The sequence below is a fragment of the Anoplolepis gracilipes genome, chromosome 2 (assembly GCF_047496725.1).
Source record: "Anoplolepis gracilipes chromosome 2, ASM4749672v1, whole genome shotgun sequence".
NCBI lineage: Eukaryota > Metazoa > Arthropoda > Insecta > Hymenoptera > Formicidae > Anoplolepis > Anoplolepis gracilipes.
Genome location: NC_132971.1, coordinates 13,279,210 through 13,298,616, shown reverse-complemented (window position 1 = coordinate 13,298,616; position 19,407 = coordinate 13,279,210). Strand labels below are relative to the sequence as shown.

At 33.7% G+C, this 19,407-nt stretch overlaps 2 protein-coding genes across 2 annotated transcripts in view; one reads left to right on the top strand and one right to left on the bottom strand.

Moving 5' to 3' along the window:
• Positions 1–10,626, top strand: part of LOC140676219 (uncharacterized) — a 72,050-nt gene extending 61,424 nt beyond the window's left edge. The window contains exons 3-7 of the mRNA XM_072911081.1: positions 1,524–1,626; positions 2,594–2,616; positions 7,573–7,731; positions 8,424–8,772; positions 9,189–10,626. Coding sequence (XP_072767182.1) covers positions 1,524–1,626; positions 2,594–2,616; positions 7,573–7,731; positions 8,424–8,772; positions 9,189–9,597 — 1,043 coding nt within the window. The 3' untranslated portion in view covers positions 9,598–10,626. The remainder of the gene's footprint in view (positions 1–1,523; positions 1,627–2,593; positions 2,617–7,572; positions 7,732–8,423; positions 8,773–9,188) is intronic.
• Positions 1–19,302, bottom strand: part of LOC140676268 (uncharacterized) — a 170,797-nt gene extending 151,495 nt beyond the window's left edge. Inside the window, exons 1-2 of the mRNA XM_072911161.1 lie at positions 19,206–19,302; positions 16,612–16,760 (exon numbers count right to left, since the gene is read on the bottom strand). The gene's annotated coding sequence lies outside the window, so the exon portion shown is untranslated. The remainder of the gene's footprint in view (positions 1–16,611; positions 16,761–19,205) is intronic.
• Between the last annotated feature and the right edge of the window lie 105 nt (positions 19,303–19,407).

Genomic DNA, 19,407 nt, shown 5'->3' with positions numbered 1-19,407 from the left:
TCATGGGCGGCTTCTTCACCCTTGGACAACTTCCTTTCCCTTTGATGTCCCTTTTCCAAGCTCTCTGACCAGACTCTGAGCGATTGCAGTGTCGACAACTTGAAGTACATATAAACCCACGTATGCGTAGGTAGACCGACGCGATGGAACGAAGACCGCCGCGTGACAAGGGAGTAATGAATCTACCTCTCCGAACGAGCATACTTAGCAAGGTTCTCAAATAAAAGCGCTGCTTGGCAGAATTCGAAAACTGCATGCGATTAATGTCGCTGCTGCGAGCAAAAAGCAAACGTAGTCGCGCATTACGCGTCTTTTTCGCGAATAATCTCGCGATCAGCGGGATTTAATTATCCCGTTTTTCTCGTTCGTAATTTCACGAGCGCCCGCTGCTAATCTCGATTTTAAGCTTGCGTCTGCTCGAGGAAGAGTCATCGCGATTAAGACCCTGACTAAGAACAGATCAGGAATATTCTGTATGAGCTTAAGATATTTTGACGATAACGCGACAAACTCTGAAACCCGACTAATGAGCGGAAATAAACCACTCGGTGGCGCCTGATTATCTCGTATGAAGCTCGCGATTCAACAAGAACGGCTATGCAAAGAGCCGTGAACTGATTGAGAATCATTCAGTAAACATATAAGTACTTAAAGCTTCAAGCATAAATCATGTAAAACTATCAGCAGCCGGCCATGAATTAATTCAAAGGCTGGTTACATTCAGGAAACGATCTTCTGATTGATCCACCGACAAAGGAATCTTCTAGTACCTTTATTACCTCCGTCATACGCTCGCTTATTGCCGCTGTTCCCTCGCCATAAACCTGCGGTACGATTCTCTTAATTACGTTCGCACGGACGATAATCTGAGGTCTCGTTAAGCGCGATGCGCGAGATAGCTGCCGCTGCGCGGCCCCGCGATGAAACGATTTCAATGGGATAAGTGAGATAGGTAAAGGACGAAGAGTGCTTTCGGTAGGTGTGCGGCAGGAATAATAGCGAAGGACGCCTAATAAACCTGCGGGTGTCCCGCTGCGCGGAAACAGGACGCGCCGGATGAGACTGCGAGCCAATTACGGGGCGCCCGCGCGAAGATCTTGAGAGCCGATTTATATGATGCTCGTGTTGTTCATATATATGCTCCGTAAAGACCCGCCTAAAGAAATTACGATAATAAGATGAAACTATAAAAAACAAAACGGGGCAAAAAGTCATTCTTTAAATGTCATAATTTCGGTGAAAACAGATTTACATATCTGTATTCATTATCGTTGAAACGTAGAAATCTAGAAATTCTCTTCACTTTTTTGCTTTTAATATTTTCTCTCCTTATTAAATTAATTTTGGTTGCATATAATTATAAAATTAATAAAATTCGAATTTTTGTGTAACACACAAGATTCAGATTTTAATAATTGTATAGATTTTATCAAATTCTTGATTTTAATGTTCTTAATTTATGATATTAAGTCTACAATAATCTGATTTTTTATTTTAACTCTGAGTTTTTTGATTTTTTACAGAAGCTCCTGGAGAACTTGGATGGGTGCTGACTCTAGTGATAGTATCTTTAGTATCAGCCGGTATCGGTGCTGTGGTGATGATGACCCTCCTTCATTGTCGAAGGTTAGTATTATCTTTTTATTTAATAAATATACTTATATTGCTTTTCATTAAAGTAAGTAATAAAAAAAAACGATGGAGGATTACTCTGTACAGCACAGAGAATAGACTTTTGAAAACTTTCACTTCCAAATTTTTATATAAAATTAATTAATTTTAATTTTGATCAAATTGAAATTTTCGTATATAAACGTTATTTATTTCAATCTTCGCGAGAGCGCTTCCTTCGAACGTCTCGCAAAGAAGCGATGAAACAGTTCGATACGGATCATCGCACCGACAGATTCGCGAGCCGATTACGGTTTCATCTTGCAGCCGTTTGATCGGCTTTCTTAAATTACCACCTACCGGTGATACGTAATCGAGTGAACTAATCGATGTTAAGAACGAGAATGAAACAGTCGCTAACTATGTAGATCGATTTGGTACAAATCCGGCAAGTGATAGACTAACGGAATGTAGAAAGCGTAGAAGAGCGAAGAAACGTGCACCATTACGAAAGAATTACGACTGCACTCGGGTCATAATTAGAATTCCTGGGTAGACAGGAAACGAGAATTTTCGTGATCGCGATCTTTCTCAGCCTCCTTTCTGAAGGATGTTCGTCTCGTGAAAGATGATTTATTAAACTTGATTGCCAATCTCTCTCTCTCTCTGCATGTTTCTTCACTTATATTTCCATAAAAAAATAGTGATTATTTAGAATGATTAGGGTACACGTCTCTAATAAGTTGATTATCCGACGTATGAGTAGTTATTGCTGATTTATGTTCTTTCCACTGCACTTGTATAATTTTCATAATTTTAGAATAATGAACTATTAAAAGAAACTATAACTGTATTATTTTATTTATAATATTTATATATTTATAAATATATAATAAATTTATACCTATAAAATAACTAATAACGATTACTAAACGCACAAACATTGTATCAATATTTTCAATAATAATTTTACCTGTTACAGGATAAAGAGTGCCGGTGGCAGAGGTAAGCAAAATTTCATTATGATATACATATTTCTCGCAAATATATTAGATTGTATTCTTTCAATCATACTTTTAACGAAAGACAGATTATACATCTTCACAGATAATTTTTGTGTATAAATGAGATAAATTTTAATTATTATGTAAACTTAAATTTGTCTACAAAAATTACTCCTAAAGAAACTAGTATAGAATTATGATTAGACTGGCCAGAGTGAAGAGAAGTCTAGATTTACTATCGGAACGTGAACTGGCCCTCCAATTATATCGAATTAATATAGCATGTTTGGCGCGGCGGGTTCGTGGCAAAACTGACAGGTCAGGTTCGAAACGATTCCCAATTATCCGATTCCCCTACTAAGCCCTGAGTACTGAGTTACCAGCTCGCGGTGCTCTTTTATTCGCTCGTTTCTTTATTATACATTAATATATGGCATCACATTCACAATAATGCCTTCTCTTTCAGATATCTTTTATGACAGACCTCACAAAAAATATTTTCAAAAACGTTCCTTGCTTTGTCATGTCATAAAATCATAGAAAAATATGAGACAAAAAATGAGAATCATTTTTAATAAAATTATGTTATAACATATATTTTAATATATTATTCAATGATATGCGATAGAGAAATTGTTTCAACTTTCAAAATATCTGATATAACATGTACGTATTTTGCGATAGCATATATTTTAAATTGTCTTTATAATATTCTCATTACAATATTATGCAATCATTATTGACACTAAAAAATTGTAAAACAATCTCTCATCGCAATCTCTAAAAATAGACGTGTTTGCTTTCTATATATGATACATCATAAAAAAATAAAGCGACAATTAGATCGATAAACGTGATCTTTTGAGAACGTGAGACACGCTCTTAAGATACCATGTCGTCAGAAGATAAAGGGGATAACTTTTTCACCTCGATACACGTAGTTGATTTACGATGTCATCGGAGTCCTGACGATTGTCTCAGTTCCAAACGGTAAAAGGACTTGAACGAAAAGCGAGCCCTGAGAACCCTATACACGAGTGCACGCGTGCATGTCGACACGAAAGAGAAGGAGAGCAACACCATCGTGGCATCGGGTGTTAGCATCGATTGGAGTTTAATTAGTTCGCATAATACGCAAGCCTTTCATGGTGGTATATAAACCGCGCATCCGTGTGTTCTTCGTTCTCCGTCGTATCGCGTTTAAGGGATAGCTGAGTGACGCGATCCGACGGACGAATGTAGGCGAGCGACATAAAAGACAGCGAAACGCGTCTAATTAACTTTCTGATTTAAAATCACCCGCACGATACGATCGACGAGCGAACAGCGGCGGCGAGTCGGCGAGACGTAAAAAGACGATGAGCGAGCGGAAAGGAAGGAGTTGCCAGGGTGCTACCGCCTGAGATGCAGAGGTCACCCGAATTAATTATCCGACACTCGTTTCATTGAACCTTTTCAACTACCAGATATCATTTTAAGTTCTCACAACGTAATTTTTGGTTAAATTCTAAAATTGTATGTCTTGAGAATGGTTCGATTATTGCTAATTAAAAAGACATTCTTGTTACAAAAGTGAAATATAAAAAGCATATTAAAAAATGTACTTATTAAACCTTCAAAGAAATAATACAGATCAAAACAAACTTTTAAAAAATTAATTAATATTTTCTGCATTATTACTATCCATAATATTGTAATTTGTGGTATCGTAAAAATATTGTTTTGAAAAATGTAAACGTATTACAAATAGCTTACAAATATTTCAAATTAGTCGTATAAATAAACCTTCTGCATAAGTTTGTCTGCTAACGATAATGTTAATTTTCATCTTGCATCAAGATAATCGTCCAAGGTGGTCCATGATGCAATTTGTATTTGCGGCCAGCAAGAGCGCAATTTCGTCGTTCTCGCCTCAGGGACGAGCTTTAATCCGGTTTTAGAGCGGATAACTGCTAAGAAAAGCACGAAACGACCAAGATACAATTACACGTTAAGACGTGATGATTTATTGCTACCGTTTGAAACAATGGTAATCGTTAGTCATATAATAATACATAAAATGGAAACTTTTGCAATGACAGTGAAGTTTTATCTTGAAGTAAAATATTATATCGTATTTTTTACATAAATCGATTATTCTTCTTGCCAGTGACAAAATTACAAAATTATATACATAGATGAACAAGATGTACATATCTTATTCAAAAAAAGATTTTTTCAAAATTCATCTTACACGCGCGCGCGCGTTGTTTTTTTAAAATCTTATATGTATTTTTCGCGTACTATATATTTTATAATAAAGACCGATCCCTCCGAACAAAAATTAATATTATTTGATTTCGAGATTTTACACTTTTAATAAAATCCACATCCATTAGATAAACTGTGAGTTGAAGCGCATGGATCTTTTACATCTCTAGAAGATTTCAAATAGAGAATATTTCAGAAACATTTTTAATTTTGACAATATTTCATATTTTACATAAAGCTGTGAAACCTATTATGTCCGTAATTATTGAATTAAATATAGAGATCCTAATTGAAAGATTATCTGAAGAGCTAATGAAACCAAGTTCCTTACGCCGATATTTTGTAAGATTACGCGTTGTTGAATATTCCTTGAAACAAAAATGAATTAATGAAAGTTTGTTAATATAGTATATCCTTTCGTGTGTGTTTAGATTGATTTAAGTGATTTAAGTCACAAGGTGAGCATGTTAATGAATGAAAAAACTACTTTCGCGATATCATACACGTTAGAGTGCAATGCGATCTATATATACAATGACGAATACAATGACGACCGGAAAGAAAAAGTGAATCAAATTTGTTAAACTTTATCGTGCATCAACTAAAACGACATATTTCGGAACAGTCTTGATATATAATACGTCAAGAAATCATGTGCTTGCATTTGACACATACACTTTTTTTATATCTATTGTACAAGCAGATGCAAAATTTATTTGTTACATAAATCAAAATCTTATATCAAGTCAATTACAATAAACTTGTTGAATTATACAACTAAATAAATAATGCATAATAAATAATAATAATACATGAATCATATATGATTAATTAGAATAAGCAAACTTATTGTTAGAATATATTCAAAGAGGAAAAACTCGAAATTTTCTAAAAAATATGCATATGTCAAAAAATAATAAATAAACGTAGAATAAATTTAATCATTGTTAGCATAACATGTTTAATACATAGTATTCATCCTGTTTAAATAATGAGAAAATTGTAAATATATTTATAATGTGATTTAAACTCCAGATGGAATAAATTTAATCGTAATAAATTATATTAAATTCTTATCGTGTGAGATCTCACGCGTGGCATAAGAAGATTCGAAGGCAGGAAGTGAATTCTACGCCTTTAAGCTATCTGATCGTGACGAAAGAGCATAACATTTGCCCCCCGTCGTCACGACATGTTCCTTAACGCCACGGTTTTCACGTGTCGTCTAATTAATATTCCGCCTATCTATTCTATATAGTTCGACCAGGATCACCGTAGATATATCATAGGTGACACGACGCGGCGACTTGAAAAAAGAATCGATTACTTAAATTCAGACTTCGAAAGGTGGTCGTAATCGTGCGATAGAGATTCAAAAAACACCACTACTGTACTTGAATATATTTCCGCTGATTAAGCGTAAGAACATTTTATAAATCTTTATGTTGCATCGCTGTTAACGAAGTTTACGTTATGTGAAGTTTACGTAATGACATTATTATAAAAACTTATAATAAAATAAATTAAAAATAAAATATAATCTGTTATACATACATATAATAGCAATCTCGCGGTAAAAGCTTTCGATGAGGAACAAAAGATTTTATTTTATTTTATTGCATATTTTTATTTCGAAAATATATCTATATTTAAATCACAAACATTAAAAAAAAATTATGCAAAATGCATCTTATATAAATACACTGACAGACATTCCAGAAAAGTGTAGTAAGACGAAGCGAAAGTAAACTTGGATCAAGTAATCAACGATCTCTAACGCATCCATCAACCGTTTCATTATAAATACAAATTATCGCGATCGCAGCGTTTTCTTCGAGGAAGTATAAATAAAATGATACCCCGAAGTATAAATAAAATGATTTCGCGACGAGCAGCTTAAATGTGTTAAAATGCACCACGAGAGAGCAATGTGATAAACAAGAACCAGTTTCTCTGTTTCCCAGTAAATGAGCGGCTCTTTAGGACAGGCAAGCTCTTCGAGTTCCCGACAGGACACGCGTACGTGCGTAGGATATGAGGACGTCTTCATGACAAGATTAGAAGTGAAGGGATCACGAAATTTTCCCATAATCTTATTTTTTTTCTTCCGCGGCATTCTCTCATGAGCCTACTTATCATCGCGGCGGTACTTCTGATCTATAAATTCCGAAATCTTATTCCGTTCCTCCTCCATTCATCGCTTCTCGCCTTCTTTTTCCTCTCTCTCCCCTATATATTCCATCTCCCGCCTCACCCTCGATGGTATGCTCTAACCCTCGGCGCAATTCTATGAAAGTTCGTGTGACGCTGCGATGACAGGCTCACAAAGAAGCCTATACAGAAAACAGCCGGTTTTTTTTTCATACACAAACGCTGTCATAATGCGGTGATCCGGGTCGCCGTCCATATACACGGAGGCAGTATTTATATCTGCGTAAAATGTATATAATATATAATACGTATACATATATACATATATATGTACGTTCGCCGTAACGTATCAAGATTCGGGACCGACCTCACCTGGCCCTTCATATATGCTTTTGCGCGAGGAACGTACTTATCTCCGTGTAAATTTAAGCGGATTTCTAGCTGTAGGATCATGATGTCTCTTCTCTAACGAAATCCGAGCATCAACTTCGACACCAATTTTTCCGGAGCAACGAATCGAGCATGTGTGTGAGTCCCTCTTCGCTTTTTGTTCCAGCGAGCTGCTGCGGCGTCGGCGTGGAAGATTCGAGCGTACCCGACGTCGGCGGACCCGCAGGGTCGGGTGGTACCGGCGGTGGGGTGGCTGTCATACCTGATCGGCCACCTCTCGAATTAGACAAATTACCGCCTTACCACGACGTAGCGCCCAGCCCCGGTGAGTGTTACATATATTTTCCGTGAAACTCTTGCTTGTCTCGACGCTTGCTTCTTATGCATATGCGTATACGTCGCGAGGAGATCGCTGAGAAATGACTGCTCGTTACTCGCGTGTTCCTAACACATTACAACGTGTTGTTGTGATCGCGAACGCAGTAGCACGTCCCTCGCTGACTGTACGTCTCATTTCGCTCGCTGAAGAAAATCGAGCACTTACAGAACCGGATCTCGCAACTTGTTCTTAGCGGCATTTTCTAGTCGATAGCTCTGCGAGATCTTTCACGATGTTACGAAACGAGCTTGTACAATTTTGCGATAAGATAATGTTAAGGGGAATATTGTACACATGGAGAACTTTGAAAAAAATCATTAGAAGAAAATGAAAGTGGGAATAATTCGGACATACACGTCTAATAGTTACATTTAACTAAAACACTTTCAGCGGGAATATAAATTATGAATATAGAGTACGAACGATTGAGAAAGTTAATTCAATTCATTAACTAAATTAATGAAATAAATTAAATTAATTAATGATATAAAACAATTTACAAAAGATAGGACTAAAAAGCCTTTTTAATTATCTTAAAATCGTTCTCTTCTTTCATTACTCACATGTTGTCTTATATGCATAAAAAAATATATACTAATTAGCATAGGTCAGAAGTTGTTGATGGAATCAAACTTTAGGGCACAACGTGTGGTCGTGGTTGGGCTCTCGACGAGGCGGCGGTACCCCAGGAGTCGTGACGACTCCGCTCTCTCTCCCTCAGCATCGACGGGCGATGAATCTCCCGGTCGAGAATCACTACACCCACATGCAGACCGACGAGGCTCTGTACGCAGAACTGGACTCGCAAGCCGCGAGCTACGCAAGCGATCTACAGTTACAAATGAGAGGAAGCTCAACGTACGGTACGACTTCCGGCGGCCAGGACGACGAATATCACGAATTGGATGCGGCCAGATTACATCGTCATTACGGAGGCAGCGACGGATCGCTACAAACTGATACACTTCGCACTCGACACAGTAAAAGGTAAGTCAAATGTGATTTAATTTTATAAGAGCTAATATAAAAAAATATTGTAAATTTTAGAGATATTATAACGTCTTTTATTATTCTACCAGTAATTTGATAATCATGCACGCAAAATCAAATTGCTATTAGGAATATTAATGTTTTATTCGTCAATCATTCCTGAGTTAATTATCAAATTTGTAACGACCGTGAAAATAATGATTATGGATGTCGATGCAACAATAATCTATCTCCTGACTTCCTAGATAGATAACGAGTTTAATGTTTTGTTCTGGCAACGCCTTCTAAAGACAGCTAATTACGCGTTGTAACCACACGGATAATCGGTAGTTATCGATACGGTCGATCCATATATGTTAATGGCACATTCTAATCGAATCGTTATTGAGAGCCTCGTTATCGGCTACTTCCAGGATACAAGAGCCGGACTATGAGATGTATGAGAACGGACCGTCGACGCCGGTGCCGCCGGGTCAGCATCAGCACCATCATCATCACCACCATCACAACCATCATCATCATCATCAAGAATTGAGGATCGGTAGCAGAAACAGCGAGCATCCCTCCTATCAAAACACGGCGTATACCGGAAGTGACGCTGAACCGGATGGACCGACGTTGAGTAGCGCTCCTAGCAGTGCCTACTATAGCGATCTCAGCTCGAACTCGGTAAATCAGCAGATGCCGGCTACGGCAGTGTCGTCAGCGATGACGACGACGACGACGACGACGAACCTACATCTGAATCCGCAGAACCTGGACACGCCTCAATATAGACTAGCGGCGATCAACGAGAACACAGTGCCTTCGGATTATATTTAAGAGATATTTCTTTCGAAAATACGCGAATGAGGAGATAAAGTTTAACATAGACAATTTCATCGATGTACGTTTATTCTGCGTGTGAGAGAAGATTTTTGCATAGTATTTATAATTTAACTTTGTCCACAAGGATAATAGGAGAAGTGGTATTCTTGTACTAGAAAATAGAAATAAAACGAACGGATTACAGAGGAGATAAAAGACTGTGAAATTTTTTGTCACCATCGTCGTGACTCGAAAGTTTCTTCAAGACAATGTTTCACGGTGCTCAGTTTTAAGCTTTGTTCGCACAAGAATTAAAAAAATCGGGTAAGCGTTTGGTAAGAGCGTTGTTTAACCGGCGGATGTATCGGGGACCGGTTCCGGATAAAATCGATTTCTTACTCGGTAACGTTACATCTGCCCCTTTGTCGCTATACTTTGCGCTCCTGTTAAGACAATCGACACGCGAATCGACGAATCAAGCGTCCCGAATCGATCGGCAGCGCGGCGCGTTCTCCTTTGCTTTTGCACGCTGACAAAATACTAGGTATTCAATGTCCCGATGCTTTTTTAAACGAAAGATAAGAGGAAGATAACCGGTTGACAGGTAAGTGACCAGAGAAAATCTTGCCAGCGGAATTAATACACGATTAAGCGCTCGATATCCTCGCGACATCGACACAATCTGTAATTTTAACAAAAATGTTCACCGTTAGCCTTTAACCGCGACTGAGCACGGAATTGCTCTTGTTAAAATAGTGATAAATTTATGTTCACGTTCGATGCATCGCAGTACGCGAATATTTCGAGTAACTGATGTCAACTCAGGCGTGACGCTTGCTACACGTGATGCAAAAACCGTAATGATATCACGCACCAAGAATCACGCGTTGCGGTTTCCAATCAGAAATAACATGTCGGATATAAATTGACGCTGTCCAGACGTTTCTGGGAAATCAACTAGTATCTGACAAAAAAAATAGACCTCCATTATTTTTGTCACCATTCGTACATATCATTCGAAGAATAAAGCAAAATTTTTTACTTATATTAATAATAATGATCGATATATATATATATATATATATATATATATATATATATATATATATATATATATATATATATATATATATATGTATATTATAAAACGCCGTCTATTTAAATTACTCTTTTAAAAGCTGCATCTAGTGCAAGTTAATTTTGCATTCGATCGGATAAAATCTGTACAAGAAATGAAAAAAATAAAACTAAAAATTGAGCAATGATTTTTGACATTTTGACTAAGAAATAAATTCGAATTGAAAAAAGAATCTTTCACTAATAAATAATGATAAAAGGGAAGCAGCTTGTTATATACATATTTTAATCTCAACTGTATTATTAATAATAATACAGATAATAATTTATTATCAAAATATATCTCATCTTAATTTTTAACTGTTATATACGAAGTCGACTTGGGCGTATCTGACTGAGATCCCTATAGAGGATTAATCCCGGAAATAATAGTGCGGGATTCTCGATACAACTAAGGATGTTACCGAAGAAGAGGAGCCGCACCGTAAAATCGAATACCTACACGATACGAGTGAAATAAAGTCGTTTTGAAAAGCAGGTGCTTTATAATTTGACGTTCGGGGCTGTCAGTCAGCGCCCTCGGCTACATCCGTCCGCCTTCTCTAAGCGGTCGCGCGATATTCTCCAACACATCCTTCCATATTTACCGCACAAATGAGGTCTCGTTTCACATGCGTGCCTCGATTACGGAAAATTGCAGAATTCCGTGACGTATAATCGACGGGCCATGATGTTCAACGAAGTACAAATCTGCTACTCTCTCGCACGAAACATCTTTTTGTAGATATTTTATTTTATTATATTATGTATTTATTTATCCATTTTTTTCTGCACGGAATACATATATGTTATAATATAAAATTATAAAAGATAGTGCGAGTAATTCACCAACTTCGGATGGCATTGTTAGTAGCTAAAAAGATCGCGTGCTAAGTCTGGAATATGCTTTGCAGCAATGTTGACTTCGTTGTCTGATTCTTTGAATCCTAATTCTCTGAATTTTTTCTTAAGCTATTCATAATAACAAGCTGCTTCTATTTCAATAAAGTACGGAAAGGACATATTACAGAGTATAATAAAAATTTAATTTTTATAATTACAAATTATCTTCATTATCTTGACGTACAATATAGTAATAAATTATGGGAAATATTTTAAATTAGATACGAGTGGTCGCATGTATGTGAAATATGTATAGTCAAAGAATCGCGTCGCGAGTCGAATCGGATTCACAAGGATTATCATGGGAAGGATTATCACTCGAGAATTAAATAGATTTTTATCTTGACGGTGTATTAATCTCAATCGTTTATCTTCGATTTCCGATCGACGGCGGAATTAATTCGTCTCGCTCAATTCGACGAGAAATCGTTTAATCGTCGTGTTCTGTTAATTACCTTCTCAGACGATTGTTTCCTCGCCGAGACACAAATCCGAGAAAACGTGTTCTCTCGTTTCGCCTCAGGTTCTCCCGCGTTTCACGTCTTTCACCTTTAACTCACCTGCGCACTCACGCACGCACACCTACATCCGACCGACATAATCTTCAGAGGATACATGAGAAGGCTCACTTAAACTTACGTCTTCCTATATATATATAAAATAGCTTTAAAATCGCTTAATTCTTTGAACTTTTATTTATTGTTAGTACGTGCTTAATAATAGGAATGTTTAAATTACTGAATGTGATTTACATAAAACAATCAATTTTCATAAAAAAATGAAACCTATTAACTATTAATATTAATTAATATTAGCAAATATTAAGATTTTAGCACTATAGAATTTATTTATTGAAAAAAAAACGATTATTTCGTTGCTTTTACATAACAAGAATGCTCTTTTAAACATATTTCAATACTTTTCGCATGTTTCGGAAAAATTGTCGAATTATTAATATCTATCAAGAATCTTTCTTAATTTATTAATACATGCTGTACAATTCACTACATATTTTTGATAAAATAAAGAAACGTTAAATATTGCTTTTGTAATAAAAAATAAATTGAGAAAGACGGCAATTTTTAGAACGATCAAAATGTACCAAGATGCATAGCCGTGAGCCATACACAATACGTAGCACGTGTGTACAAACAACACAGACACAACAGTGCACTCTCTCTGCGGATATGCTATAATTAATTGCGCCCTCACGGCCACAATAGTGGTAAGAGAGAACCGCTCGGCTCTCCTGGTGCAAGTATTATACCGCCGAAAAAAATCCCACGACCGCGCCAGGCCAGGATGAGTATCCCTTATCACAGTCGTGTGTGTGAGTGCGTGCGTGCGTGCGTGCGTGCGTGTGTGTTACGCGAACAAGAATGTATTATAAAGAAAAAAAAGAATCATTTAATTAAAGTTTGTCTCATTTTCCTTTATACATCTTTGCGTCGCGCGTTGATACTTCTAGCCGGTTCGCATGTCTACGGATAATTTGAAGTTATAATTTGAAAGGACGTAACTTGCATCTATAATTTGCGTCTGAGTAGATTAGCTCGATCGCGTCACTATTTATCACGGAAAATCTCATAATGACGTTACGCTTCATTGCGGTGAAATAGATGCTTCAATGCGAATTGCAAATCGCATTATTCTTGTAGGCATAATCCTCGTAAAGCGACAATTTCAAATTTCGCACACATATACATATACACTGAAAAGTTATTTATGATTTAGTTTATAAACAAAAAATTTTTAATGCTTTAAATTGTTAAATTTAAATTATTTCTATAGTTCTACTATACTTATTTCTCTCTCTCTCTCTCTCTCTCTCCCCCTCCCCCCCTCTCTCTCTCTCTCTCTCTCTCTCTTTTGCTCTCTTTCAGATAATTATGCTAACAATAAGAGTCAATTTAATCCTTTAATATTTTATGCATTTCATCTCACACAATAATCATGAAAACGTAAACAATTGTTTTCATAAAACAGTACTTAGATGCAAAAAAATTTTTTTCTAACAATTAGTAACTAACAAGTAAACTAGGTTTACTTGTAAGTAAAAAAATATATAAATGAAAGAAAAAATTAAAAAAAAATAGTTTCATTATTATTGCATTGCGTACTTAGAATTCAATACCTTATTATCCAAAGTTGCATTATAAATAAAGATCAAGTTTTATTGCATCTAGTGCAAAAGCTAAAAGTACAAATATTTGCTTCTGTCTTGTATAACTGGCTTAATTTTGTCGTTTAATTTACGAGAGAAACGTGTTTCATCCGAAAAATGTAATTTTCGAGATTCTGAACTATCGATCAATATCGCTGATCGTGAGAATTCACATGATTAAATTCTCGCGAATTTCTTTTAAGCCGGAGACTCCCCTTTATAATGCTTTTCTCTTACCACGACGGCTTGTACAGGTTTCGACGGACATCTTAGAATGATCGTAAGGGCTCTCGGCCCGCCCTAGCCGAACGCACCGCATGTTCGTTCAAACTACGGGATATATAAATTATACATGTAAATATACGAGCCGCCAGCTCGAGAGATCGAACTGCGAGATATCAAGATATGTGTTGGCGATTCCCGCACCTTTTCCTCCCTTTGTTGAATCCTCCTAGCCTCTCGAACCCGGACTCGCGCATACGCACGTAGGTAAGAATTCACACATCGGATGACCAATGCTTCGTCGTTTTCGCAAATCTTTACAAATCGTAAATTTTTTGAAATTGCTTCTAGTCTATCACCTGCGATACAAACGTTGATTTCAGTTACAAAATATAGTTTCTTGTCTCATATATATTCTTAACTGATGTTTTAATTTCAAAAAATAGATAATTAAATTAAAAAATTTATATATCATAAAATTTATACATTGGAAATATATGCATACACACACACACACACACACATATATATATTTCTAATTTTTTAAAACATCAGATTAGGATTAAGAATATATATAGAAGAGAAAACTGTAGGTTTATTCTACCGCTAGCATTTATTTTGATTGATTTTTATTTCTAATGTGATAATATTTTTCAATTTTCCATTTTAATAGTTACAAAAATAAAATCACTTTGAATTTGGTGTTAAGTTCAACTGAATATATTACTTTCATTATCATAAGAATGAATAATTCTTAATACAAATAGCAACTAATTTAATATCATATATGATTAATTAACATTTGACAGTTTCACTGAAAATAACATCCATTGTGTGTGAATATCTGATTACCTTGCGTTTCAATTTATTTAATTGTACATATCTTTCGACTGTTCCTCAATTTATTTAAGATTTACTGCATTTAATCGTACGTCTGACTTTATAAATGAGTGTGTGCCTATGTGTATGTGTGTATAAGCGCAAGTATTAGAAAATTATATATATTCTTACCTCTTTGACATTATAATCAAGCAAATACAAATAATTTCATCCGCTGATAATTGTTAGTAAACACAGTTAATTTCATAAACATACATAGCTACTCTAAAGAGATTAAGAAAATAAAGAAACTAAAAATTTTTTAATATTATTTAAAACAAAAGAAAAATATTTTAATATTATTTAATATCATTTAAAATAATAGAATATTATTTTCAAAACATTTCATATCATAAAAAAAGAAAAAAACTTTTTTCATTATTTATACAAAAGTAAAATTTTACATAAATTTACAAAAAGCTGATTATAGGCCATGCGCTATGTAAAAAATATTTTCATAAATTCTACTCATATTTAATTATAATATGAGCTATACTGCGAGTGTCTCTATGTTGACATCAGCGTATGTAATTTAATTGCGCTAATTTTATAATTACCGCCCGGTGAGATTTTAAAGATCACAGTAAAGCATTGTACTGCGATATTGACGTTCTTCATGACCGCGATTCATTGATCCGCTGATAATTGTTAGTTACTGTTCGTAATTCATTTGCATATGTATTACATTACATATATTATATAAATGCCTTGTACTGCAACATAAGCATAAGGATTATGCACATACTCTAGTTGTTTTGAATACTTTGAATACTTTGAACAGTCAATGTCAACATATCAAATGAAGCATTATTTACATTTTACGTTATGATTATACGAGAGATTTATATGTGAGTTTATGTGAAGAAAGTCGTTAATTACTTGCCTTATTCAACTGGCAAAATTGCAACAATTTCCAATGTTAACGTAATACGAATGCAAATGCAAATCTTATGTTAAATATTCCTACAGTTCTTGTAGCATTTTATTAAATTTATATATATATATATATATATATATAAATTTAATAATTTTAGAAGTTCAATAGAAGACATTTTATATTATATAAAAAGGCGCAAATGTATGATTTAATAATCAAGTGCAATGCAAAGTAGTATAAATAGGTATGTGACCCAAAATCTAAAATACTATTTTTATTCGCTCTTTAAATAGAATATAATCACATAGAAATATATTGTATAAATTCGAAAAAAGACATAAAAAAAAGCAAAAATTAACCGAATTTTAAACGTAGACGGAATTTAATTAATAATAGAACATTGATTTGATTGTTCGGAAAATAAAATTTGTCTCTATTTAATATCTGACAAATCTTTTATCATTTATCATAAGATAAACGTGAAATTTGTAAAAATGTGTTTAATATTATATATTTTCGTTAATAAACTTTCATATATTATTATGTCAATATTTTCATATATTTAATTTGCATTGTTCATAAATTTTCTTTTTACAGATATTTTAGATTTTCAGAATTTTATTTTCTCTCTTATATTAATTTCAAATTATTTTATTTTAATTCATTATTAACAAAATAATTTTAACTTAGTACTTTCAATTACATAATTTTATAGTGTTACTTTTTTAATATCTCAAAATTTTTTTATATTTCTTTTTATGTGCATCACACATACACAAACGCAATATATTTGTTTATTATTTTCCTAAAAATAACAGAGACAATCATTATTTTCCGAAAAAATTTTTAACGTAATGAAAAAACTTACTAGACAGACTTGATGCGTCGCTACTACGTTCGCTTCTCAACATCTGCTTTAATCTGTATCCGACTGCTATCCTTTGTCCGCTATTTTATGCTTGCGATGATTATTTATCACCCGTTGAGGTGACATGATGCACTCCAAACGAATGAACACTACGAAGAAATAGGAAAATCACACGTAAATGCATTAGCTATTTCCACATTCAATCACATTCGTAAATAGCACGAAACACACGTTTAGAAAATGGACTCTTCTGATATCGATTTAATTGAAGGCGCAATCGTCCAAAGATACTACATTCGCACAAAACTTATATTATCGCGATGATAACATGACGACGAAACGACAAAGTTACGAAATCGAGCAATTTTTAATATCATGATACGTCACCGGTTGCGACAAAAAGTTCGGAACAAGTCTGTCTCGAGACTATTGCCCGTCCCTAAACCTCAATTCACTTCCGATATATACGTCTGTACGCGATATTCACTTAAAATTGACGAAAACGACGCAGAGCAATCACAATCTAATTCGGCTCAACCCCTATATAAAGGTTCAATAGATATTGGCTGCATTGAGATGTGTATTGCATAAACTGATTAATACTGAATGATGAAAATTAAATGCATGACTGAGAAGAAAAATAGTTTATGCCCGTTTGATCTCGATCTTTCAATTTATTAAATATGATTCGTCAATAATACTGCGAAGATAAGATTTTTACGCGCGTTTGGATTGCCATGAAAAAATTTTATATCAATCAACTGATACAATGTCTATATGTGCTATGCAAATGTTCCTGCAATTATTGTATAAAATAGCAACGTACTACTACATTATGATGTAACGTTTTGGGTCAACGAGATACTGTGAAAAAAGTTAGAAAAAAGGATATTATTATATTTTGTTTTATTTTGTAATTTAAAAAGACGTATTTTTAAAAAGAGCAAAAATAAAATCTTTTATGATTAACATGAATTAATAGTACATTGATGCAATTATCGTGTTAGAAAATAGATTTTATAATCGTCACTGCCTACTAAAATATATAAAATTTAAATATACCTATAAATTGACCAAGATATAGTGTGATATATATTTTTGGCAATAATACTTTAAACATTTATTTAAAGATTATAAAAGAACTTATTTATTATTCTAAAATAAAATATATGCTTTAGTACTTAGAAAAAAATGTTATGAAATTTTATTCGGATATTTCAAATTTATTGCTATTGACATGAAAATATGTTGTGTATCGTCATTTGTTAGTTTACATGCAGTCTGCGTTAATAATAAAACATTAATTTTTAGAGTCTTGCTTAAACAAAAACCACAATAAATGTTACGCAAAACATAATATTACGTAAATTTATATTGTGATAAAAATTGTCGCTAGATAAAAAAAGTATAGCATATATAATCGATACGTTATTACGTGTCGGATAATTTTGAAAAAATCAATCATGTATGTCAACGAGAAATTAACGAAGCAATATAATATACTGATAGAAATGTAGCGATGAAAGGAAGATAAATAGCGAAGTTTAAATTGATTTTCTCCTCCTCCACGATATTATATCATTCGAGTTCTTATTTTGCACTAGGAAAGGACTATTCATAATCTTCGATTAAATGTAAATGTTGTTCCGATTGCTTATTTATGCACTGCCAAAGCTGTATATCAACAATTATCCGCAGGCAGTATTTTCAAACCGGTATCTTGTATGTGATTGTAACTTTTTTCCTTGTTTTTACTAAAATGCCATCTATCATAATATAAACCCTAAGATTTTTATTAAGAAAAATGCGAGTGTATCGATATCATCGATAATATCGATACACTCATGATTTGTTCATAATAAATAAATAATTACGATTCAATCGATTATGCCGATAATGCTTTCAACATCTCTTCGAGGGATCCGTCCCATGTAAATTACGTATTTAACACGAATTGTAAATAAGATTACAAATTGTAAACACTCTATTTTATTATTGTATATATTGCAATTTAAGATGATTCTCAAGATCTTTATTTCTTGAAACATAAAATTGTACAGTAAATAAAAGATATTTCATAACATATACAGATATATATATATATATGTAATATATACTTTTTTATCAAATATTTTTGTATTAATATATGAATATATCTAATTCTAATAATTTTTATATAATTGATATTATCAATGAATTTTTTTTAATAATCTCGATAATAAATTATATTATAGTCTCATAATTATCAATTAAATTATTTTCTAAAAATATAACTAATAATATATTTATGCTTCCTATGACAAATCAAAAAAAATATTTCTATAATAAAGTCTGTTTTATGTGTATATACTAATTTAATCCACTTATTTAACAAAAGACGCGATATGATTATCAAGAATAAAATAAATTTAAATATTAATTTATTCATATTTTAAAAAGAGAAAGACATTATAATACATTTAAAAATTTCTCAATTATATTAAATTACTTTGCATTTTTGTAAAAAAATATAAAATTTCTCTATTTTTCCTACTCTAAAAAAAGAAATAAATATTTTACATGCAACTTTTGAATAAACTTTGAATAATATTTACCTCTTTTCAGCTTATTTTTGTGGATATTACACAAGTATAGAATCTCTGCTTCTTTATATTATAACGATCTCGTGCAATGCAAAAGAGGAAAACGAAGTCACTGCAATGATGCACGTAGTATCTTTGATCATAGACCATAGGCGCGTTCCGATATTCACTGCCAGTACTGAAAATCTACAATTTACGTCACGTACACTATAGA